Below are 26885 nucleotides of genomic sequence, written 5' to 3'. Positions count from 1 at the left end.
TGTTTTAATTTTTATAAGTCTGTTTGACATCACCAAACTGGAAGTTCTGTCACTAAAGGCACAGTTTATTCTTAACTGCTTCATATACAGTGCCCACTGAGTTCAAAGATTATAGTCAATCAATAACCCATTTGCAAAGAAAATAGTTGAGGTAACCTAATACACACAATACTTCAGATTGATTCTTATTCAGTTACTCTGGCATTTTTATAACTTGTGAAAAGTATAGTATTTATAAGTATTCAGAAATCTTTATAATTTAGAATCAAATAACAACATAGAGCTGATGTGTGGTCCTACAGCAGCTGTTTGTTCCAGATTGGGCTTGTTTATAGGGCCAGTGCATTCTTCTGCAGGAACAGTTTACTTACATGGATTTGCAGAACTCCAAGTCCAAAGGGTGAACTTCTTTAAACCTAACCTGCTGCTGAAGTGAGAAATGACTGTTTGTAACAGAATGGGTCCATTTAATGAACACTGCTATGCTGACAATTTTCAACACTTCTATATATGCCTAAGTAGAAACTGGCTAAAGCTTCAAGATAGCCAGAACCATAGCATTTGTAACCAAATTATAGAAACATGCAGGACAAGTAAGGTTACGATAGTTGGGGATTTAAATTACCCTAAGGTAGACAGGGAAAAGGGTGGAGTGTGGGGCATGGAAGGGGAGAAATTCCTGCAGTGGGTGAAGGAAAACTTTCTGGAACAGTACAGTTCCAGTCCTACCAGGAAGGGAAATGAGGCAGGTTAGGTGGAGAATGTCAGAGTGGGAGAACAGTTGGGAAATAGCGATCATAATACAAGGTTCAATATTAAGCTGGAAAAGGATTAAAAATCAGTCACAGATTAAGTTCCCAGACTGAAAAGGGCAGAGTTTAGGGATCTAAAAGTTGAACTGGAGCGGGTTAATTGGAAATGCATTTTGGGGGATAAAACAATAGAGAGGGAGACTTTCAAAGGAGAGATGAATAGGGTGCAAGTTAGGTACATATCTATAAGAAATAAATAAATAAGGGTACCCTGGGGAACTAAGAATATTGATGAGAAAATAAGTAAGAAAAATCAGGTATATGATGAATGCCAGAATAATGATAGTCTGAGTAATCAGGAAGGTATCTCAAATGTAGGAGAGGGACTAAGGAAGGCCAAGAGAAGCATGAGGAAAGAATGGCAGGCTGTTAAAACAAATAGTAAAATGTTCTTCAAACATATTAATGGTAAAAGATTAGTGAAGGATAGAATGGGGTCCATAAGGGACAAGCAGGATAAACTGCTCACTGAAACAGTACTAAATTAGTACTTTTATCAAATTTGAAGATGGTGACAATGGCGCAATTGAAACTGAGCAGTATAGTGATGAAGAAGAAGTGCTAAAAAGGCTGGCAGCACTCCAGGTAGACATGTCACCAGGCTCGGATGGGATGCATCTTAGATTGCTGAGAGGGGTAAGGGAGCAAATTGCAGAACCATTGACAGAAATTTTCCAGGCCTCTCTGAACGCAGGAATAGGACCGGGGGACTGGATGTTTGCAAACATGACACCGTTGGTTAATAAAAGAGCAAAGGATAACCCTAGAGATCTGTCAGCTTGACACCAATAGTGGAAAAACTGATGGAGGCTGTAATATGGGATAAGATAAATATACATGTGAGAAAAGTAAGTTAATATGAGACAGTCAACACGGCTTTATCAAGGGCAGGTCATATCTGACAAATTTAATTGAGTTCTTTGACAAGGTGACACAGGCAATGGATAAGGGTAGTGCTTTGTCCCAGGCTTCACTTCATTGGTGAGGCCCTTCCAAGAAGCCTGTGATCCAGCAGTACAAAGCCACCTCAGGAACGGTGCTTTTCACACTTTTCCCTCTTGTTCTCCCCAGATTCAAACGCGTCTCCCTTGACTAGGTCTCTGGTACCTTGTAGTCAACCCTTTGTCTTCCCTGACTAGGCCTTTGATACCCTGTAGTCAACCCCTAGTCTCCCCTGTTTAGGCCCTAGTAGCCTGCAATCAAATGCCTGGTCTCCCTTGACTAGATCACCAATACCCTGGAGTCAATCCCAATGTCTCCCCCCATTAGGCCCTTGGTATGCTTTCAGGGTTGCCATGGTCTCCCTCAAGTCCAAGGCTGATGATGGCAGTAGCCCCTCCCATCACCAGCCTGGATCCCTGCAACCCCTCCCGCACCATGTCAAAGCCTGGTCACCCCGACTCAAAGACTGGTTACCTCCAGTCAGAGAGACAGTAACTGAGTCAGCCCCTGCAATTCGCAGAGCCGTTCTCTGAATGGTGCACTCACCCCAAGCTCCCCTTGAGGGGTGCTTGCTTTTTGTAGCCAGCTGTGATTCATGTTGTTCTGAAATCGCACTGCCATGGATGGATTTTTTTTGAAGGGGGTACAATTCCAGTGTATGGGCCTGATAATGAGATGTAAATGTACATAATGACATTCTCAGTGTTGATTGATGGGGAACTTAGCTTGCCACTGACAGGGGAGGGGCAAGCCAACGGAAACCACGCCTTCAACCATCTTGCAATATTTTTCACTCATTGCCAACCCATGCAATGCTAATGGGAGCAGAAAATCCCAGCCCTGGTTTTCTCTATTGCAATAAGTCCTGCTTCACTCACTGTTACACCATTGTTCAGATATCTATCCTGCTCGTTTTTGATCGAGTTAGATGTCCTCTTTCACTCTGCAATTAGACCTGTGACTGGTGCCCCTTTTCACACATCACTGTAATGTATATTCCCTAATTAACTAGCACTCATTGCAGACAAGGTGCCAACTCCACTAGCTTCTGTTAATTTATTGTACTTCACCTAAAGGAAACACCTGTCTGTTTCCAACATTTGTTACATTTAACTGTTTCTTCTTATAATCCAAGGTCATGAGACTTGATCAAATTGGTCACTCCAAAAGTGAGCAGTCTTCAGTCATAACTCATTTGTTTGCAGCTGCCAATGATTGGGATAAGATACAACTGAAGCTAAAGTGAACTATTACCATGGATGCCTTTTGCTGAAGGATTAAGGCAATGTCAACTCATACTTATACTTGCTAAAATGTCAATTCTCTTTCCCTGCTAATTTGTATTTCATTGTTTTTAACATTTAAGTAGATTGTGTTGTTGTGCAATTTATGTTGTTACAGCATTAGCCTTTTAATCAGGTCATTATTGCAAATGAGTATTGGTTTTCAATCAACTTACCTAGCTAAATAAGGGTTAAATAAAAATAAACTTGCCATTGTAATGCGTGGCACTACACCAACTCCTTGTTCACATTTGAGCCTCCCAGTTGCTATTCAATAACGAGTTCTGACGAGCAGACATGGAGTTCTTTATTTCTTTGATCCAACTCCACAATTTTCCACCAAGCCCCAGTGTCACTTGTAGCCCCTTTATGTATCAGTGATTTCTACTAAATAATTGACATCAAATTAGGACTTAATTGGAGGTTGTGTTAACCCATTCCTAACAGTTCACTGGGATTTAGGACAATTTGCCAGTAGTAGCACCGGACATATTTTAAAAACCATGTTCCAAACTGGTGAAGCAACAGGGGACTAGACTACACGTACGCTAATCAATGAAAAACAGCATGCTTTAGAAAGAACTAAGCGATCTTACAACCAATGGATAAAGCACTGCAGTCCTGTCACATTCAGTCCAAATTAAACAATGAAGAGGAAGAAGCTATATGAATACCACATCCTCAGTGCTAGCAGAGTATGGCATGAAAATGCAAAAGACAAGGCTAAAACATTTACAAGCATTTTCCACCCTCGCATTGATGATCCTTCTCAACTGTCTCCTGAGATCTCTAGCATCACAGATGAAAGTCTTCCATCAATTCAATTCATTAAATCATGGAGTGGTCTGCTAGGAGCTCTCAGCAACAGATTTCATTACAACCTTGGTCCAAACATGGACAAAAGAGCTAAATTCCAAAGGTGAAGTGACAGTGACTTCCCATGACATCAAGGCAACATCTGATCAAATATATCAAGGAGCTATAGCAGCTTCCAAGATAATGAAGCACACCAGGGATAAGCAAGACTTTGATCACAAAACCTTTAACCCTACCCTAGCTCCAACCTCCCAGCCAATTAAAAACCCATATAACAACATTGTGCATAGAATTGGTGATAATCATTTTTCTAATAATCTCTTGTGCAAAATCTTATCAAATGCCTTTTGGAAGTCCTTATGGACAACATGCATAAAATTTCGTCTATTTGCCACACTAGAGGCCTTTTAAAGAAATTCAATGAGATTAGTTAGCCATGATCTACTATTTACAAATCCATCCTGTCTGGTTAACTGCTGTCCAACGCGTCCCTTCCGTAAACTGCAGGAAGGAATCTCAGCATCTGGTTCCCATTCAGATGTACTGAAAACCATGAAGTTCCTACACTATTGTCAGCAATATGGAGTAAACTTGCCACAAATAGATCTTATCCACAACAGACCAAGTATCTTTTAACAATGTGATAGACTTAATAACTTCAAAACAGCCTCTCTGGCATGAAAACTATCTTTTGCAAATGTCATTCATTCACATTTTAATTGTTGCTGGAGATATTAAAAAATGACATTTATTCTTACTTTTCTATTTTCTCTCTCTTATTCCAATATTTATTTTCTTATTTGCCTTCTTTACCCAATTTGGCATTGAACTGTGAAAATAGTGAATTCATTGTTGTACTTTGCATTGCACATATGATTCTTCAACCTTATTTGTTAAGGGGACAGTAACTTGTTCTGTTCATACAACTCCCAGATAGCTTGTAGAGGCTGTTACATCATTCAGATGTCTCACTCAGAGTAACTTGCCACGCAATACCCCATCATTCAAAATCCCAACCAACATTCTTCCACCTCTGATCCTCTGTTGGAACTATTCCCAAATGATAGACTGGACTTAAATACTAGCCATGACAAAAACAAATAATTGATATAAATTGCATAAATTTAAAGGTAATGCTGAGTTCAAATTCTAAACATTTCAAATGAATTTTTACTAAAACTTACTTCATTCCAATAAACTAATACATGGAGCAGTATACACACACCCACAAAAACCCAGCCTACAGGTGCAGCAGGTGGTCAGGAAGGCAAATGGGATGCTGGCCTTCATAGCGAGGGGGATTGAATATAAAAGTAGGGAGGTCTTGCTGCAACTGTACAGGGCACTGGTGAGGCCGCAGCTCGAGTACTGTGTGCAGTTTTGGTCGCCGCACTTGCGCAAGGATATTTTGGCCTTGGAGCGAGTGCAGAGGAGGTTCACTAGGCTGAGACCGGAGTTGAGGGGGTTGAGCTATGAGGAGACGCTGAGTAGGCTGGGCTTGTACTCGTTAGTTTAGAAGCATGAGGGGGGATCTTATTGAGACGTATATGATGATGAAAGGGATGGATAGGGCAGAGGTGGAGAGGTTCTTCCTGCTCACAAAGGACAGCAGGACTAGAGGGCACAGCCTCAAGATAAGCCGGGGGGGGGGGGGGGGGGGGGGACAGTTTAGAACAGAGTTGAGGAGGAACTTCTTCACTCAAAGGGTGGTGAATCTCCGGAATTCTCTGCCCGTTGAAGTGGTGGAGGCTACCTCGCTAAATATATTTAAGACGCGGGTAGATAGGTTTTTGGTAGGCAAGGGGATTAAGTGTTATGGGGAGAAAGCAGGAAAGTGGAACTGAGCCACTCCAGATCAGCCATGAAGTTGTCCATAAAGGCAGGCTCAAAGGGCTAGATGGCCTACTCCTGCTCCTATTTCTTATGTTCTTATATTATGTTCACACCCCCATTTAAAGAAAACCCATATACAGCCCAAAATTAATCTACCAAACCAAACATGCTTCCCATTTTCATGACAATTTTTAAGCTTTAGTTCTCACCTTAAAGGATTCATGAAATAGCTTGAAGATACTCAGAATATTGTTCAATTGGATGAGACATTGCCTTGAAATTGCAACATCACCCTGGTTCCACGTTGAGCAACAGGAAAGACAAATTGTAATTTTCAATAAATGCATGATCAAATGTACCAGCATATTTTTAAAATAAAAGTGACACCTTATAAAAATGCCAAAAATGTTTTTAAAAAAAATGAACCTTTGTTTTATTGTTGGAAGCTAATAAATGCTTATTCTGTCAACTAAATAAGTCATGAAATCTGTAATTTGAGCAAAACAACGTTCAGTTACTTTGATTTTACTACAATAACATTCAAACAAGTTCCTTTCTGGGATTTAGTTGCTTTATTATAATCTCTGCAAAACAATTTGAAATTCAGACTGTGATTACAAGAAGCTGTAGTATCAACACCTGGCTGATACATTGCAATAAGAAAACTGTTAAAGGGGCACAATCACTAAAACACAACACAACCTCGTTCATAAAAATCTGTTCCACCATTTTCTGTACAGTCAGTAAATGCATATGAATTAAAACCCCTTCACCAGCATAAACCTACATAGAGGTTTAAACAAAATGCCTCCAGGTTATCATTGGCAAACATACACAGTATCATTGGTAACTAGTTGCCGACTTAAAAAAAAGTCTCCCTTTTTTAAGCCTCCCATTTCTTAGTCAAAAATGAGTAAGAAACCCACATGTATGAGTCTGCCTGTATCATTCTTGAGCAAAATATTCAAAGCTCAGAATGATTTGTCCTCCAATTTTCCTCTTGTGGACATATCCCTGACTTCTGGCTGATTTAAATCCATGTTCTACAACTTCATGGCACAGTACATCTGTATAAACATGAGTACAAAATCAATTGCAATACAAGGCTCTGCCCATGTATCTGCATCAATCCCATTCATATTGTACAAACTATAAACACACTAACATATTAAAGAATTTTGCTTTGTTACACTTAAGTTTCTATGTGACTTTTAACTGTATCCATGAATAATCATTTGAAAGTGGTAATCACCAAGACTATTCACAATAGTTATTGACAATTTGGAGTGATGGTCCTTTCGCCAGAGGTAATCTACATTTACTGTGATATCTTTGTTAATATTCAATCAAACAATCAGCAGCAGTGAATTCCACATTGCTCAAAAGGTACTACAGCATACATTGTAATGGTAATGGAGTTAAATGTACAAAAGCTGGAAAGTCTCTTTTGTGCTGTTGACAGTCTAATCAACTGGAAGGAAGTTAATGTGGAATGAAAAAGAGGGACATGCTTAGACTGTTCCTCTTAAAGTGAAAAAAAATGTGAAAGAAGTACAAGTATTGTATTTATCAAAGTGATTAACAGGCACATTTATTAACCGAGAGATTGGACATTGATATGACATTACTTTTAGCCAATATCTTTTTGTGGGGAGAGTAGACATTGGTACTCCACTAAAGCACATAAAACAAGCTCGCCTTGAAATAAAATATTTTGTACTGCAAGTTTAGTAATATGTATAACACTTAGAGCAATACTGAGAAATTGTCGTTTCAAATTAATCCAGACGAAATGTGCTCCCTTCTGCTAAAGTATCATGAATACGAGAAATGTGCTTTTATTTCAATGTGATGTAAAATTGTTGCTTGGTGAAATGACTGCTATCGCTTCCTTGAACAAATGCTGGTGCCAAACAGACCTATTTAAAGCAAAAATAGGATATGATCTCCTACTTAGAAAAATACTTGTGTACATGTTATACTGTACATGTCATTATTAAAATTGATGAAAAGTCAAAGTACAACGCAGGCAAACACAAAAAAGAGTTTTCACTGTTGGAACACAACTGGAGTAAACAGATGAACATATCCAAATATTAAATTGAAATTATTTTCTTTAAAAGGCAATAACCACTTTACAAATAATTTTTCACCAAGTCTTGCTTTCTTCAGTATGCAGAGAAGAGCAATTAAGATTTACTTAATACATACATTTATTTTTAAACTAACTGGGTCCCATATATGACAGAATACACAAAATTAAGATCCAGGATCATTTGGTACATATACAACATTACACGTGACAACTTTTTATTAACTCATTCTCTGGATATTAACGATGATGCGATTTACAACATCCGTTACCCAGTCTCTCAAAGACAGCACATGGTTGTGTTGCAGACATGGAGAGGGTAAAAGTATGAATTAAATCAAATGGTATGACTGTAGCAAATTAGCCAACAGTTTGATTTAATTTTCTAAAGGTTGATTGAAATACCAATTCAAAGAAAGCAGACAGAAGTTCAAAATGTCTTGTAAAGTGAGCAGATATTTCATGTAATTTGAGGATGGAAGAAGACTGCATAGATGGTCAGGATTTCAAACTAATAGTAGTGCCAGTGCTAGTGCCACTAGCAAATATATATTGTGTGTCAAACACAATTTTTCTTAAAGTACATAAGTATATCTATTTTGGAAACAACAGAACTGTCAACTTTAAGCGTGTGTTCATGCTGTATTTATGATAGAGCTTTAATTTTAAGGTACACAGAAAGCAACCTTTAAATATTTGTAGCACTTAAAACCATGTGCTAATCCTTATAACTGACAAAAATGCACTGCAAATTTAGAGAGATTTTCTGAAAGTGCCAATTAATAAAAGTGATTTGGGGAGAAGTTCAGCATTACATTTTTTTTTGATATGTGTATTAACAAAGATCCTTTCAGAAATACAATTAGAATTAGAACTGAACATGCTTGAAGAATGGTACAATCAATTACTCAGACACTTGTGAAAATGTAAAGTTTGTCATTTATTATAGATTTGTTTTAATATAAACCACACTCATACTAATGTTTTGCCATTTCCTATGGATGTTTATAGACTTGTCAAATTTACATTGGACAGAAAAGGTGCTAAAATCTGAATACGTTGGCCAATATTAGGAATGTTATTCTTCACAACAAAATGTACCATTTAATTGTGAAATATTGGAAAGCATCATGAATTAATAAATCTTGGGTGCGATCACAATTAAATATATAATACTGCATGAAGAATATACCTGTAGAGTATTAGTAATTTGGATTAATTATATTTAACAAGAAAGCACCATTCATAAAGCTGAGTGATACTGGCAAATATTGTAAAGTTTCAAACATATTCTCTGTTATAGGGCACCTCACCGATCATCAGTAGTTTCCAACAAAATTGGATTCCCAACATTGTTCTGCAAATGTTTCATCTAAAATGGTATAGGGCATCAATTTCCATTAAGGATCTTTTTTGTTAAGGCATAAACATTCCTGGCACTTCTTGAACTTACCATATATTTTTTTCTGGATTTGTACTTTGAATGGATCAGTTTCATTTAGAATACACAGCTTTTTTACTACAGATTTTAAAAAATCTGATTGAGTCTTTTTTCCAGTATACAAAACTAAACTTATAGGAGTAAGTCATCTTTTTGATTTATCCAAATTGGTGGTTTGGGATAAAGTAGCAAAGTCTAGATAAGACTCGAGTTGTAAAATTTGTTGCAATCATGCCAGAAAAATATTACTATTGAAAAAAGGTCTGAAAATAGGACTAGATATATTCAAACTTATAAAACATAGCTTTTCAGTGCTACAAAGTATTTTCTGACAGAAGACAGTTTTACAGATCTGTTGTTCCAGAACTTATGACAAAGATTAATCAATCATTCCAAGCAAGAACACTTAACATGCTCGCTTTGTCAAAATTCCGAATAGAACATTATCCACTTCTCTTTTTATAAGGTTATTTTATATATTAGCATACATTAAAATATTTAATGAAAAAGGAAGCAAGATATTACTGGCATCAAATTACAACCATTTTAGACTATTTAATGCCACAGAGTCCCCTGGTAAAATGTAAAGCTGCACAGCTTGCTCTCATCTTGTTACTCAAGAGTAACTATACATTTTACTAACAGGTACATATCAAGTATCACTGTAGCATTCTTACAGGTCAGGAGTAGCAGCAATTGGCAGGAATACAAACGCAATGGTGACAAAGTGCAATTCTAATATCCATAAAATAAAAAGTGTTATCAATTAAAGAGTTCTTTCTTTTATTTACAGAGAAACAAAATCAAACTGCACTTCTACAGGTTGCCAGTAGTAAATAGGATGGACGTTAACACTAGACTTTTGAAATCCAACAATACCACTCAGCTATCAGCAATTCACTATTAATGAAGTCATTAATATGTGATGCATTTCCAAATCTATAACCTAACCAAAGTGAAATAATCTTTCAATCCAGTTACTACTAATGAATATACAAAATAAAAGCTAAAACCTATGTTGATCTATTTATAATGTCCTAATTGAAAAGCTACACCAATTGAGCAAATAAGATCAACAGAATTCAGATGACATTTACCTTTTACAACATCTATTTTGGTTACCTAATTGAGAATACAAAAATATATAGCTTTAGAAGTACTTTTTTACATCCTATCAAGTAACATTTAGAAATCTGACATGCACATTACTACATTAAATGCAAAAGGTGGCAACTTAGGAATTTTAGTATTGATAGGCAATATACATTTATACAATTGTACAAATAGTTAAAATTAAATTTTGGTTATTTGCCTTCATTTAAGAGTGTACCACATACATGCTTTTTTTCTTTTTTAATGTAACAACTGCAAGCCACTATATTACACCAAAATGTTAACACAAAACTACATATAAATTACATTCTTTTGCTATGCATCTACATCTGCAGAAGACAAGAGTCCATAAACTCTCAATATCTAATTTTCTAGAAGCTTAACAATAGAGTCATAGGATCAAAATCTATAAAGTGTACTTGCATCCTCTTTCTGTGGATACTTGGGCCCACACAACATATTTCACAGTTCTAGTAAAACCCTAACCCCCAACCCTGATTACATTCAATTTTGTATCAGTGTAAGCTGTGCAAAACCTTACTTCACTGGCATTATGCCATATAGTTGCAATTGTCTTTGGTACAAAATAATGTGCAAATATTCTGAAAAGTACCGAAACCCATGTTTCAATAACCATCTTTATACAATACAGACTCTGTGGCATATATCTACATTGTTGAAATATTCCTATGTACATTCATAATGGTTTAAACAGCCAAAGAGTGAAAATAAACAAATAATTTTTTGAATCCATAAAATTTACCCACTGTACATCCATCACACCTTACAACTTTACTTTCATTTTAAATACAAGGCACAAAGAATTTTACTCCTTTCTCAAACTCAAACTTGCGCAATGTCTGGAAAAGGCCATGTAATTTGCTATATGAACTATTTAACGCATACAAGAATATATAGTATATACAAAAGGGATATATAGTAATGGTATTAATGGAAAAAAGTCAGCAACAGCTGTTAACGTTAAGAAGAACTATAAACTTAATTTCTTTGATTTCTTGAGCCAACCACTGCATCCTAGTTTCTATGGAAACTTAACATAAGTTCCTACCAACATTTTAGAACACATCAATCCCTAGGTCATTTTATAGGTAAGTCAAATTTACCACATACCTGAGCGCACACAACCATACTTATCTCAGTGAGCTTTCCTTTTATAGAACTCTAATATTTCAGCATGAGTTTTTGCTCTCTTTTTAAAGCAGGTCTAACACAACTAACAAACTGCCACTTGCTATATTGAATCAAATATTTATCACAGAAATGGCAAACATGTAACTATAGGCTGAAGCTGTTTCTGACAGAAGGTGGCACATTACACTTTTGATGTAGGTACTCGAAGACCTTCAAGACCACCTGTTGGGTCTCCTTCTCCTGTTTTTTCCAATACTTGATTGACAAAGTCAGATGTTTGTCCAGCTACTGTTGTCCCTATCAAAGAAAAAAATCAGTTACCAATTAAAAATCATAGAGTTTATAATTTCAAGTATTACCTCAATTACTTTTACTACTACACATGAACTTAGGTCCACTAGAGAATGAGACTAGGGAAACAATAATGGGGAACCTGGATCAGGCAGAGAAGTGAAATAAATGCTTTGTATCAGTCTTCATGGTAGAAGATACTAACAGCATTCCAAAAATTCTAAATAATCACGGGGCAAAAGAAGTGAAGGGGTTAAAATCATTTGAGTGCAGCAGGCTCCCCTGAGAAACTGCTGTGAAATAGCTACAGCCGATGGTTGCACAAACAAGATGAACAATGGACAGTGTAGATGGGAACTTTTAAAAAACCACAAGGAGGTAACATACCAAATCCAGGGATGACAGAGCTGGCCAACGATCAAGCTGGCCAGCAATCGTGAAGCCGGCAGTGCGGGGCAGCTGTGCATGCACCGATCTCAGCACTGACAGATAGGACACTGTGTATGTGCCAGCTCAACGCTATGCTACCGGCCTCCCAGGCTAGGAATAGGTCCTGTCCTCTGATTTTTAATTATATACACAATAATGTACTCTGTGCACTGCAGAGTGTGGGGGATTCTTTTCTGAACTCCCACTGAAAATAACAGCATGAATCACTCCAGGTTTCATGCAAATTCAACACTTAGAATTTTTTGGGGCATCAAAGGTAACAAGCCAACTCAAGTCAAGATCACAGATGTGTGTGTTTAGATAGTATAATTACGTAGACGTGCTTTGTTGGTAATTGGGTATCGTAATTAGTTCAGCATATAGAGGCTGTAACAGGTTAATTATTCACCTGACAAAAATTAAGTAACTAGAACTACTAGCTGTAATTGGATAGCAATGATTTCAGAATATATGCTTGCGATTGGTATATGTAAACTACTTAAGATAATCAAAAATATAATTACTTATACAATGTATCGTTCAGAGAGTCTGTAGTCCACCCTGCGGAGGCAGACTTCTCTGCGCATGCTTGAATAAAGGCCAAGTTAAAAGAAAACTCTAAATTTTGCCTGGTTTCTTGAGCGGAGCAAAGTATGTGGTAGCTGGATAGCTGTGAAATTCCTTAACGTGGAAGAAATAAATACAATAGCTGTCGCTAGAGAAAAAGTATGAGAGAAGCTAATGGAACAAAAGGCTGATGAGACCCCTAGATCTGGTGGGTTGCATCCTGTGATATTAAAGGAAGTAGCTATGGAGATAGTGGATGCACTGCTAAGTAATCTTCCAAGAATTCTTAAATACTGGAAAAGTCCCAGAGGACTGGAAAACTGCCAATGGAACATTTTTATTGAAAAATGGAGGGGACAGAAAACAGATGAACTATAGGCCAGTTAGCTTAACACCCATCAATAGGAAAATATTAAGAGTCCATTATAAAGGATGTAATAGCAGACTCTTTAGAAACACATTATATAATAGAACAGTTAGTATGGCTTCATGAGGGCAAATCATGTCTGACAAATTATGCCTGACAAATTTAGTAGAATTCTTTGAGATAGTTAACAAGCAGGATAGATAACGAGGAACCAGCAGCCATCCATATAATCCCTACACTACAGAAGGAGGCCATTTGGCCCATGACGTCTGCAGCAACCACAATCCTACCCAGGCTCTATTCCCGTAATCCCACGCATTTATCCTGCTACTGCTCCTGACACTAGGGTTAATTTAGCATGGCCAATCAACCTAACCCACCTTTTTTTGGGCTATGGGAGGAAATCGGAGCATCCGGAGGAAACCCACGCAGACTCAGGGAGAATGTGCAAACTCCACACAGACAGTGACCCAAGGCCGGAACTGAACCTGGGTCCCTGGTGCTATGAAGCAGTACAGTGCCACCCTATTAGATGTAATATATTTTCAAAAAATGTTCAATAAGATACTGCACAAAAGGTTATTTAGTGAGTGTTGGGCGTAATATAGTTGTATGAGTAAAGAATTGGCTAACTAATAGAAGACAGAGTTGGATAAAATGGGCACTTTCAGGATGGCAATCTGTAACTAGTGGAGTGCCAAAGAGAGCCATGTTGAGGTCATAATTATTTGCAATATATTAATAACTTATATGAAAGTGAATGTACTGTTGCCAAGTTTGCAGATGACACAAAAAAAATAGTTGGGAAGATAAATGGTAGTGAAGACAGAGTCTACAGCTGGATGTAGTAAGGTTAAGTGAGTGGGAAAAACGCTTGGGAGATGGAACATAATGTAGGAAAGTGTGGAGTTATGCTTTTTGGTAGGAAGAATAAAGGAGCTAATTATTTTTTAAATGGAGAAAGGCTGCAGAAAGCTGCAGCACAGAGCAATTTGTGGGTCCTCGTGCATAAATCATAAAAAGCTAGCTGGCAAGTTCAGTAGGTAATAGGGAAGGCATCTTCGCCTTTAATTAAGACAAAAATAGACAAGTCTTGCTAAAACAATACAAGGCATTAATTAGACTACACCTGGAATACTGTGAATAGTTTTGGTTCCTTTATCTAAGGAAAGATATACTGGCATTGGAGATAGTCCAGAACAAGTTCACTAGGTTCATCTCAGATATGGGGGAAAGGTTGAGCCCATTGGGTCTGTACTCACTGGAGTTTATAAGAAGAATAAGATGCCACTTTATTGAGGCATATAGAGTTCTCAGGGGTTTGAAGGTTAGATGCTGAGAGGCTGTTTCCCATTGTAGGGAGTCTAGGACCCGAGGACAATCTCAGAGTAAGGGATCATCCATTTAAAACAAGAGATGAGGAGGAATCTCTTCTTTGAGGGAAGTGAATCTGAGGAATTCTTTACCACAGACGGCTGTGGAGGCTGGATCATTAAGCATGTTCAAGGCTGAGATAGACAGATTTTTAATCAGTAAGGGAATCAAGGATTTGGGGATAAAAGAAGAAAGTGAAGTTGAGCATCATCATATCAGATCATTCATGATCTTGTTAAATGGTAGCAGGCTGAAAGGCCTACATTTGCTCCCACGTCCATGGTCTTGTGTGATTTTCCCTTTCTAAATAATGCTTATGTACTTTAAGCCTTTAGAACACCACATAAATATTGTTAAGATACACCTAATTTACTGCTGTTTCTATTTAGATTAATACCTTAGAAATCCAATCAATGAATTTGAAACAAATTTGATGAATCGCTCTGGTAGAGTAAGTTAATGATTGTGGTAAGTTACATTGAAGAATTTGAGGGTCATCAAGTAAATAAATATAATTTCTTACCAAGTGTTTCATTTAAGAGATTTTCAAGTTTTTCTAACATGCTGTTGCTTCCTTTTTCCCCCTGACTCTGTACTCGATTTACTATTTCCTGTTTTATTGAATTAATCACATAAAGCAGATGATCTGCAAAGAAATATTATGAATATTAGAAAGTTCAAACATAGATAAAAATGAATACAATAAACCTTAAACATTTGCTGTTCTGGGCCACTCATTAATAGAATATAAAATGTATAGATCTTTTGGTTAAAAATCTTCAGGAAAACAAAACCAAGAGAAATATACAGAAACATAAAATATGCCTTGTAGATTGACACAATTCAGTAATGTCTATTCCATGATGGAGCCTCCACCTAAAACTGGTTGAAACCACTTCTAACAAAATTTTCAATGATGAAAATCAAAAACAAATGCATTCAATTTTCATTACCAATACCTTTATCCAGCTTATAGAGTTAACCTTTCAGTCAGAAATTGATTCTAGCTGTAACAGTTTGGGCATTACTAAAGAAATGGTAAGGGTAATGAGATCTTATCACCTTATTTGCTTATCAAGGACAGACATTGGAACGTGTATTTATGAATCATTACAACAGCTTTTTTGACATTATAATCCAAACTTACTAACTGTGAGGATCATCTTATAGGAAGGGCAGTAGTAGTTTTATGGGAAACACAAAAGGATCTATCATATTAATAATTATTGCACTAAATCCTATGTTTGCAGAATAAAGCTAGATAACTCAAATTATCCCTGGGTGAGAACAAAGTAAGAAGTCTCACAACTCCAGGTTAAAGTCCAACAGGTTTATTTGGTAGCAAAAGCCAGTGACTGAGTTTACTCCAGTCCGATGCCGGCATCTCCACATCACGAGAACAAAGTTGCAGACGTGAACTGACTTACAATCTTGCACTGAACATGTATGTCCCAGAAATATTTACTTTGGGAGGATAGAACTCGTCAAAAGAAACCATGCTGAGATAAAACGCAGCTTTAGCAAATAGTTCAAACAAAATTTAAGATAGATTCCAAACTAGGTGTAGTCTGCATTATTATTGTATTTTGTTTTCCTTCAGCAGTCTATCTATCCATTTCTCGCAGCATTTGCAATGAGAGAAGTCCATATGACTCTTCTTCAGGAAGCCCTGAAATCATAAGGACTCAAAACATTAACTTTGTTTCTTTCTCCACAGATGCTGCCAGGCTTGCTGATTTTATGCAGCATTTTCTGTTTTTATTTCATATTCCCAGCATCTGCATTATATTGTCTTAATTTGCTTTCATTTTTAAATGGAACCAGATTAAATTCTGCATTATCTTCACTGGATACACAATGCAGAGCCAGTGACTAAACTAACCACTTGTTGGAGCTTCAGCAGAGGGTATCATTTGAAACGACTGAATTTAAACACTGTAGTAGCTCCATCAGCAAACTCAACACTGAGCAATGAGAATGAGCTCCCAGACAACAACTGCAAATCCATTTCTCTCCAGTGGAGGAGCAGACATTCTTGGCTACTCTGTCAGTAAGAATATTGTGATTTGAAATGTGTCATTCTAAAAGTCTCAGAAGCTCTAAATATATGCTGTATTATTACTACACACTCGTGAATCTTTGATGACCTTGCAGAAAGTCAGTTGGGGGTAATAGTACGCCTTCCCTTGTTTATTTTATCAGGTTGCAAGATTACAGAGCAATACAGTTAATATTACAACGTACACCCAGTCCACTGAAATTAATTTGGTATGATATAAAGTTGGATTATGTTAATCTATTACAGATTTATTCAGAGAAAAGTATGCATGATGGAATAGAACTTCTTAAAATAAAAAGGAAGAAGAATTATGGTTCATTTAGCTATTGTAAATGCAAAAGTAGTGTAGATACTAGAAATTTGAAATATAAACTGAAAATGCTAGAAAAACTCAGCAGGTCTGGCAGAACAGAGACACATGCCGGATCATCGACTTGGATGACATCATCACACGTGAGAATACCATCCACCAGGTACACAGTACACACTCTTGCAACTCGGCCAACGTTGTCTACCTAATACGTTGCAAGAAAGGATGTCCCGAAGCATGGTACATTGGGGAGACCATGCAGATGCTACGACAACGGATAAATGAACACCGCTCGACAATCACCAAGCAAGACTGTTCCCTTCCTGTTGGCAAACACTTCAGTGGTCACAGGCATTCGGCCTCTGACCTTCGGGTAAGCATTCTCCAAGGCGGCCTTCACGACACACAACAGCGCAGAGTCACTGAGCAGAGACTGATAGCCAAGTTCCGCACACAAGGACGGTCTCAACTGGGATCTTGGGTTCATGTCGCACTATCTGTAACCCCCATGACTTGCCTGGGTTTGCAAAACCTCTTACTGTACTGTCTGGAGACAACACACATCTCTTTAACCTGCGCTCAGTGCTGCCTCCACTCACATGGTTAGCCACTTTAAGACTTGAACAGCAGGTAAGGTGTAAAGATTTGCATTCTAATCAGTAATCTGTAAACTGTGCTTTATATGCTCTGTCTGAGGCCAGAACTCTTCATTCACCTGATGTAGAGGGAAACCTCGAAAGCTTGCGAGTTTACTATCAAATAAATCGGTTGGACTTAAACCTGATGTCGTCAGACTTCTTACTGTGTTTACCCCAGTCCGACGCCGGCATCTCCACATCAGAACAGAGAGAAACAGTGTTAACATTTTAGGTTGGTGATCCTTGCCCATCATAGGCTATCCCATTCTGTTCTTCCTTCAGCCCCTGACTTAAGCCTGATTTAAGAACTGATCTCTAAATGCTCTCATTCTGGCAAACATCAGAGGCCTGAACCGTTAGTTGTGTTTCTCTCTCTCACTACAGATGCTGCTAGTTTGTATTTTCAGCATTTATTTTCTGTTTTATTGCAAGTACAAATAACTTAAACAAAACATACAAAACTATTATCTTACCATATTCAGTATTGAGACCCCATAGTTTTACTTTATTAGCTTCATATTGAGCCTTTTTCTTTAAGCGGCAAGCCCTGCAGATAAAAATACGTAATTAGGAGAAGCTTAGATCACAAATGGTTATTGTTGAATCTTAAGTTTGTTACTTGGGAACTTCAGGTGAATGTTGTCAGTAACAAGAAATGAAACAAGTTTCCATTTTGAGCATTTTCAATATCAGCTTTGAGTACTCCCAATTCAGGTGTAATCAGCTAATCAAAGACAGAATTCTAACTACCAGAAACACATACAGCCAGTAACATTTTACACATAAACTGTTGTAAAAGTAAAATCAGTCAAATGCTTCTTCTTGCTCCTGTACAAGGCCTGCCTTGTTGGAATGTGAACATGAGAAGCTTACACTATACTAACATTAATCTGTTATTTGATTCTTCTCCTTGTAACGTAATAGGTAATTAGTCCACTATTTCTGTTTTCATAGGTAACCCTGAATCAAACAGATTAGTAAGATTCATTACATGAAGCTGCTAAATAACAAATATAATTTCAGGGAGAACTGAATAACATATTTAAATCTCAATTCAATGTACACAAATCTAGAGATCTAGAAAAATGAAGAATTTGCTTGCTGAACTGCTTAAGACTATGAATAGCAATACCATAGAAATCAGAAACCTGCCAGGTTTGATTCCTAGTCTAAGCTAAGTTAACTGCTCTCATCCACAGTGGGCCTCTAGAGCCAACATGGATCTGATGGGTAGTGGATTTCCAACAAAAAGCATTTTTATTAATAGTAACCAAAGTAGGAAACAAAAGAATATCTATGGAGATGGGTTATGTATAGGCTTACAGAAGGCAGTCAATAAAGTTCCACATAAAAGACCATAAACCAAAATGAAAGCACATGGGCATGAAGGCAAATTATTGACCTGGTTAGGAAATTGGTTAGGTGATAATAGACAGACAATAGGAATAACAGCGACGTATTCGAATTAGAAGGAATAATTGTTGAGCCATCAACTATTCCCCAAATTTGGTGTTGACTTAGACAATGCAATAGATAGGATGTCCCAGGTCACTAAGATTGGTGCCAAAGTAAGTTATGTAGGTGGAAGCATTACATTACAAGTAACATGGATAAACTAAATGACAGTAAGAAGTCTCACAACATCAGGTTAAAGTCCAACAGGTTTATTCGTACTTGTGCTACCAAATAAACCTACTGGACTTTAACCTGGTGTTTTGCGACTTTTTACTGTGCTTAATCCAGTCCAACGTCGGCATTTCCATATCTAGGCTAAATGAGTCAGGGCAACTACGGTAGATGAATTTCAATAGAAGTGAGATTAGCAATTTTGGACCAAAAAAAGAGGAGAGATTCAGCTTGTTTTTAAAATTGTGAAAGTGATTTCGGGGTGCGTATATATCGTTCACCAAAATGTAGTATATTGAGCTGTTTAGTGATTTGGATACAGTAAAACAGAGGATGATAAACAGGGACAGAGTATTTGACAGTAAAAGTGCACCACTGAATACAGTCAAATCAGAAAATATAAAAAGTTAAAATTGATAGCACATACTTAATGCATGAAGCACTCTCAACAAGACAGCCAAATCAATGGCACAATAAGAATCACAGAAACCCTACAGTGCAGAAAGAGGTCATTTGGCCCATTGAGTCTGTGCCGACCACAATCCCACCCAACCCCTATCCCCATACCCCTACATATTTATCTGCTAATCACTCTAACCTACACATTTCAGGATACTAAAGAGCAATTTTAGCATGGCCAATCAAACTAACTCGCACATCTTTGGACTGTGGGAGGAAACCCACACAGACAAGGAGAGGATGTGCGAACTCCACACAGACAGTGGCCCAAGTCAGGAATCGAACCCAAGTCCCTGGAGCTGCGAAGCAGCAATGCTAACCATTGTGATATTGTACCATGCCATGCCTTATTAGAGATAAACGGATAAGATCTAATAGATTTGCTGAATCATAGTTGCATGGTGACCAAGGTTAGGAACTAAATTTCCCATAGCACTTGATGCATCAAAAAAAGAAGAAAATGGAAAAGGGGCAGTAATGATGGCAAAGAATGATATAATGGTAATATTGAGGAAGGAACTTGCTAAGCAAATAATTAGAAAATCATAATCTAATGAAGCAGAGTCTCGAAAAGGAAATTACGTCTAACTAATTTATTTGAGTTTTTCGGGGAAGTCTTAATCAGAATGGACAGAGGGAAACACTAATGTTTTGTATTTCAACTTCCAGAAAACGTTTGACAAGGTACCTCACAAAAGGTTAAGTCAAAAGATAAGAGCCCATGGTGTTGGAGGTGATATATTGGTATGAACAGAGAATTGGATAATGGGCAGGAAACAGTGAATGGGAATAATAGATTCTTTTTCAGGTTGGCAACCTGTAACCAGTGGGGCTTCTCAGGGATCAGCACTGGGACCGTAACTGTTTATTATATATACTAATGACTTGGAGGGAGAAAGTGAATGCACTGTCGCAAATTTGCAGACGATACAGAAATAGGTCAAAAGGTGAATTGTGAGAGGGATGCAAACAGTTTATAAAGAAATATTGATTGGTCACACAAGTGGGCAAAAAATTGCCAAATGGAGTATAGTGTAGGAAAATGTGAAGTGACTCATTTTGGAAGGGAGAACAAAAGAACAAGCTATTATTTTTAAGTGGAAAAAAACTGCAGAAGTCTGCAACACAAAGGGATTTGGGGGTATTTCTGAACGAAATGCAAAGCTAGCACAAGTGAATTAGGTAATCAGGAAGGCTAACAGAATGCAGGGCTCTTACGTCAAAGGGATTTGAGTATAAAGTAGAAAAGTATTGCTGCAACTGCAAACTACATCTGGAGACCACATCTGGAGTACTGTGAGCAGATTTGGACCCCTTGTTTAGGGAAAGATATTCTTTCGTGGAAACAATTTTGAGAAGATTCACTAGGATGACCCCTGGTGTAGAAGAATTATCTTACAACAAATATTAAGCAAGTTGGGACTCACTGGAATTTAGAAGATCAGAAGATTTGGGTGGCACAGTGGTTAACACTATTGCTTTACAGTGCCAGGGTCCCGGGTTCAATTCCAGCCTCGGGTCACCCTGTGTGTGGAGTTTGCACATTCTCCCTGTGTCTGTGTTCCTCTGGGTACTCCAGTTTCTTCCCGCAGTCCAAAGATGTGCAGGTGAGGCTGATTGGCCATGTTAAATTGACCCTAGTATCAGGGGATTAGCAGGGTAAATATGTGGGGTTAGAGGAATCGGGCCTGGGTGAGTTGGCGCAGACTTGACAGACTGAATGGCTTCTTCCTGCACTGTAGGGATTCCATGATCTCATTGAAACAAATAGGATTCTTAATGGGCTTCATCAAGTAAATGTTGAGAGAATGTTTCCTCTCATGGGGGTGTCCAGGACCAGAGGCTGTATCATTAGAATAAAAGGGCGCCAATTCAAGACCAAGAGGAGGAGGAATTTCTTCTCTTACAGGCTTGTGAATCTTTGGAACTCCTTGCCACAGATGGTTGTGGGAGCATGGTCCTTGTGCATATTTAAGGTTGAGATAAGACAGATTTTTGATCAGTAAGAGATTCAAGGGTTACAAGGAAAGGGCAGGAAAAGTGGAAATGCGGATCAGCTATAAACTACTGAATGATGAAACGGGCTTGAGGGACCGAATAATTTCTTATGGTTTTACAATTTTGCGAAGGTAGATTTTGAAAATAGATTAAAAGCTATGACTATTGAAAAGTAATGATAAACATTTAAATAATTCATACTTTTAACAAATATACATTGCCTTGGGAAATACAGATTTCACAAGAAAAAGTGATTAACTCTGGATAATTAAACAGGTTATAGATAATATTAAAAAGCAAGGTATAGTGGTAAGATAAGGGTTTGAGAGAGATTTAGGAACCAGCATAGGATGTTCAAAAAATGAGCACAAAACAGAATGACAGAACACAGAACATTACAGCGCAGTACAGGCCCTCGATGTTACGCCAACCTGTGAAACCAATCTAAAGCCCATCTAACCTACACTGTTCCAATATCATCCATATGTTTATCTAACGACCATTTAAATGCCCTTAATGTTGGCGAGTCCATTACTGTTGCAGGCAGGGCATTCCACGCCCTTACTACTCTCGAGAAAAAAAACTTTCTAAATGGTAAGAATATATTGTTCAGATGGATTTAAGAATTCTTTTGCACAAAACACAAACTTAGCATGTAGGTACAGCGAACAGTAGGAAGAGAAGCGGGGGTTGGAGTACAAAATTAAGGAAATCCTGCTGAATTGTAGCATGTGGTTTTGATTTCTGTACCCAAGCAAAGACATATTTGCCTTAGAACATGGTGTAACAAAGGTTCAGAATGATGTTTTGTGGGGTGAGAAGATTGCTTCTTGAGAACTGATTGAACAGAATGATCCTACACTCTCCAGAGTTTAGAAGAATGGGCTCGATAGAATGCACAAGTTGAGAGTATTTTCCTAAGCTGGCGTTTAGGACTAGGAGGAATATCCTTAAGATTAAAGGGATTGACTACTTAGTAGTGATATTGGAAGGGTTGTGAATCTTTGAATATTCAGTCTTTTTTTGGAAAGGGAATCAAGAGATATGGGAAATGGGAGGTAAATGAGTTGAGGTCAAAGATCAGCCCAGACCCTTCTGAATCAGGACAAGTTCAAGAGGCTATATGGCCTATTTCTGCTTTTATTGCATACCTTGCACATCTTATTAGTTAGGAAATAAAAACAAAAAAGGCTAATGGCATATTAACCTTTATAACTAGAGGACTAGAACATAAAATGGCGGAAGTTTTGCTGCAGCTGTACAAAGTCCTAGTGAAATCATCGAGGACAGTTCTCAGCATCACACTTTGGAAAGGATATATTGGTTTTAGAACACAAAGATTCACCAGAAAGACACGAAGGTGCCAAGGGTTTAAATTATGAGGAACGATTCTATAAATTAGACGTGGATTCCCTGGAACGTGGAAAATTAATGGATGATTTGATTGAGATGCTTTAGGATTTTGAAAGAAATAAGTAGAAACTTTTCCACTGGTAGACATAACTTTGAAATCAGAGTCAGGCCATTCAGAAGTCAACAAAACTTCATGCAAAGCGTGGTATAAAATGGAAATTAAGCGATGAAAAAGCTGTTAATAGCAGTAGAGGTTAACTATTGTAAATCTCAAAATCAATAGATCTTCACTTGTCAAGGATATTAAGAGATACAGAGCCTGAGTAGATGATGATACAAATCAGCCGTGTTTTCACCGAATGGCAGGACAGGTTTGAGCAGCTAATTGGCCTACTGTTGTGCTCATGATCCTTGTAATTTACCTAAATTGTCAACCATGGTTCAGTTGGTAATAGACTTATCTCTGAGCCTCAAGGTTCCAGATTCAAATCTGACACAAGGCATGAACTCAAAAATTGACATTGCGGTGTAATACTGAGGGAGTGTTATACTTGTGCAGGTGTTGTCTTTTGGATGGGACATTAAACCAAAGCCGCATCCTTCTGCTTGGGTGGATGTAAAAGATCTCATGGCACTATTTTAAAAGAGGAGCAAGGGCATAACCCCTGTGCTGAATTTTTATCCTTCAATCCTTATTGCATCACTGTTTGATGTTATGAAGTGCCGTGAGATATCCAGTAATGAAAAGCACTACATAAATATTAATCTTTCCATTTTGCATTTGTTTTCTAAATAGGGAGAGCGAAGTCACCATGGTTCCTACTGCTATTTCCTATCTAGCAAATAGATAGTTTTAAAATACGCCTATATGTAATCATGGATGAGAACAGGATTAGTCACAGCTGAGATATTCCTTCCTTCACTTATTGGATAGCTTATTCAAACTCTCTGCTTAGGATCACAGAAAAAACACCCACAAACCCCAGTACTCCAGGGAGCAAATCAATGTCTTCAGAGACAGAAAATGAGGAGAAAATTAGAAGGAAAATAAAATTTGACCTACACTTTAGTTTTAGATGCATACTTTACAGATGCAGACAGCACAGAACCAAATGTGACTACAAATAAAAAATTCTTGGATTATAAAGTCATAATTTTGAAATATTGGTTGAACTTTTATCTCCACACAGGTTTCAATAAAATCAGCCTCAGACTGATTGTTCAGCCAACCAACTGCAGCTTATTTAAACATGTTAGTGGTAAGAACTTTTATCAATGAAAGTCAAATATCGCATGCGAACTTACATTATGAAACATAGTTTAAGAAATACTAAATCATTAAAATGGAATCTCCTTGGTATAAAGATCATTACTCACCTTTAGAATAATGTAGTCATCATTTTCTGAAAAGGTACACTCCACATCCCAAGGGTAGGTAGCCTATTCAACTGGGGGGAAAAAAAAATAAAAAAAAAATTACAGGGCTGTGCCTCCGCTACTACTGCGTGAAGTTCACCAACACTCCTGGCAGAGAACAGAGTTAGGAACAAAGTCCTTTGACAGCAGCTTTAAATCTACAGCAGCCATAGGCTCAAAAAGGGGCTGGGTTGGGGTTGTGGGGTTGCATCAGGTTATACAGCATGAAGATCCCATGCTTGGACTAAGCAATTAGTTGGGATCTTAATGTGGGGAGAAAATTCAAGGAATGACTTTCTGAAGAGTTTCCTTCCACTATGGAAAGGCAGGTAGAGATAGCTTAAGTTGAAATTTCCACCAGCTGAAGTCCTTCATGTAGCAATTCTAGGACATAAATGAACATCCAGGCTATCACTAGAAGGGTCCAAATCTAAAGATTAGAGGTAAATAATTAATAGCCTAGACAGACTGCAAGTATATTACAGCAAAATTGTGTCGTTGACAATTTAAGTTTCTTGAAGAAGAGTCATCAAAAATAAGTTTTAGCCCATTTATTATCGGCAAAGAAAACCTAAAGTGGATTTATATGATGGTCATCGCAGCTTAGGCTGATATACAATTATGTGAAAGACAAAATGGTGAGCCAACGATGGCTCTGAAATGTCATAGTACAGCGGCATTCTTATGGCTCTTCAGCAACATTTTGCGCAGGATGGGGGTGAGGTGCAGGAGGGTGTGGAGGTGTTGATGAGATGGCGAAGAAAGAAACAAACTTGGAGGCTTTCTTGGCCAAGTTTGATTGTCATCTATAGGACATTATGAAAGATCAAACCTGAATTTAACTGTAATAGTGATTTCTTTTAAAACTCCAAGCTTGAGTTAAGTTATTTATGCTTTTACGCTGCATCGTGTAGTAACAGCGCATTTATCAACATCATGTTTGATGCTATGCAGCTGTAATAAGTTGGCGGCTTGTGATTTCAATCTTCATCACGTACAAAACAAGGCACTTAGTTAAGTTGCTTTCTTCGGAGAGCTGTCAAGGTAGGCCTAGTTACGTACATTGTAAAGTAAAATGGTTGTATAACTGCTAGGTGTTAATCCATTTGACTCTTGATAAACTGCTCAGTCTGTCCAACATTCTATCCAAATGCAGTAACAAGAATTAAAGTTAGATTGTGCTCCAAGAGAGAAGATGGTGAGGCTTCAAAGATGCCCTCTCCCCCATTACAAAATTACTTCTGTTTTATTTCAGATGCTCAGCAATCACCGGTTTAAAAAAAAATCTCCAATTATAAAGCTTTAACAGGGTTATGGACAATCATAATGGTCTACAAAGGATGTGTGAGTTTAATCCCAAAGACATCAGATTATCCATAGTCAACTGATTAGGGATACATTTCAGATGATTCTCCGCTCCATAACACAAAATTTACTTTGCTATTGAATAAGAAAAAGGTCCAAGTAGAAGACAAGCCAGAGTGCTAGAGATCGAGAACAGTCTGATGCCATCAGCGTTATTTTACAAATCAGGAAAAAGCAGCACAGAAGGAACACTGATCGTAATTTCTCTACCTGAGAAAAAGAAAAACAATACAGGGCCATGTTATTGGCAAAAAAAGATTCCAAAGTAGGAAAGTCTTCATCCTCTAAAGGAATGTCTCAATTCAATTCCAGATTTTGTTTCTGATGAATGCTGAAAAACATCTGGCAAAGACTGAAGGTGTAGATTATCTTGAACCTTACAAATCCAACAGAAGCTGAATATTTGAAAGTAGAAGTAGTTTCTGTAGCAATCCATGCTGCCTTGTGGAAGAATGCATCGCAGAGGTTGCATGTCAGCATACTTTTTGCATGATGGCGAGTGTAATAACGCAAATATTTTTTGAAGCTGGCTTAAGACATCACAAAAAGGTTTTGGTCCTTGTGGAAAATCAGTGATAAAAGTAAAAGAATTTACTGTAACTTAATAGCCTATGCAGGTTTCGTTTTAGCCCTAAATGCTTTAAAGCATTTTGTCAATTGCTGAGAGCATGAGTTGCGTCATATGCTTTCCACTTTGGCATCCAATTTAACATCATCATTACTGCTCTTTGAAAGAGCACAACAAACCTCTTGGTTTTCAGAAACTGTTACTAGCAAGCCAGCCCCAGGGCAGACTGGATCAAGTCAGGAGATGTGACACAGAGCCAAAGTGTTAGCATCATTGGATGCGAGAAGCAATGAAAGAGACTGTGACTTCATTCTTCTTGTTAAGGTTGTGGACTCTCTGTTTGAGTGACATATTTTACAGCTCACTGAGAACTGAAGCCTTCAAAATATTTATTTTTGTTCAATTGCCTATACAGGTTTGCCTTTGGACCAAAAGCCAGAGAGTGGCTTTAATAACTTACCTTCTGTGCACAGATGTATTGAATTATTCCTGTTTTGTTTACAGAAAATTTTCAGTTGCTTAACAGTGCCAAATTTGGAATGTCCATGAATATTCTTGAGTGCACATCAGCATAAGACAAC

At 37.7% G+C, this 26885-nt stretch overlaps 1 protein-coding gene across 5 annotated transcripts in view; it reads right to left on the bottom strand.

Annotated features, from left to right (window-relative positions):
* Positions 1-6220: 6220 nt before the first annotated feature.
* crebrf (creb3 regulatory factor) overlaps positions 6221-26885 on the bottom strand; it is a 69935-nt gene continuing 49270 nt past the window's right edge. For 4 of the 5 annotated variants that reach the window (XM_080201672.1, XM_080201674.1, XM_080201673.1 and 1 more), the window contains 3 exons: positions 17993-18066; positions 15036-15158; positions 6221-11781 (listed from right to left, as the gene is read on the bottom strand). In XM_080201672.1, coding sequence (XP_080057798.1) covers positions 11666-11781; positions 15036-15158; positions 17993-18066 — 313 coding nt within the window. In that variant the 3' untranslated portion in view covers positions 6221-11665. Of the gene's footprint in view, positions 11782-15035; positions 15159-17992; positions 18067-24332; positions 24404-26885 lie in introns of those variants that run through there. The other variant, XR_013888469.1, reaches the window with a different exon arrangement.

The sequence above is a fragment of the Carcharhinus amblyrhynchos genome, chromosome 13 (genome assembly GCF_965287045.1).
Source record: "Carcharhinus amblyrhynchos chromosome 13, sCarAmb.v2.hapA, whole genome shotgun sequence".
NCBI classification, from domain to species: domain Eukaryota; kingdom Metazoa; phylum Chordata; class Chondrichthyes; order Carcharhiniformes; family Carcharhinidae; genus Carcharhinus; species Carcharhinus amblyrhynchos.
This window is presented reverse-complemented; position numbering and strand designations above follow the sequence as displayed.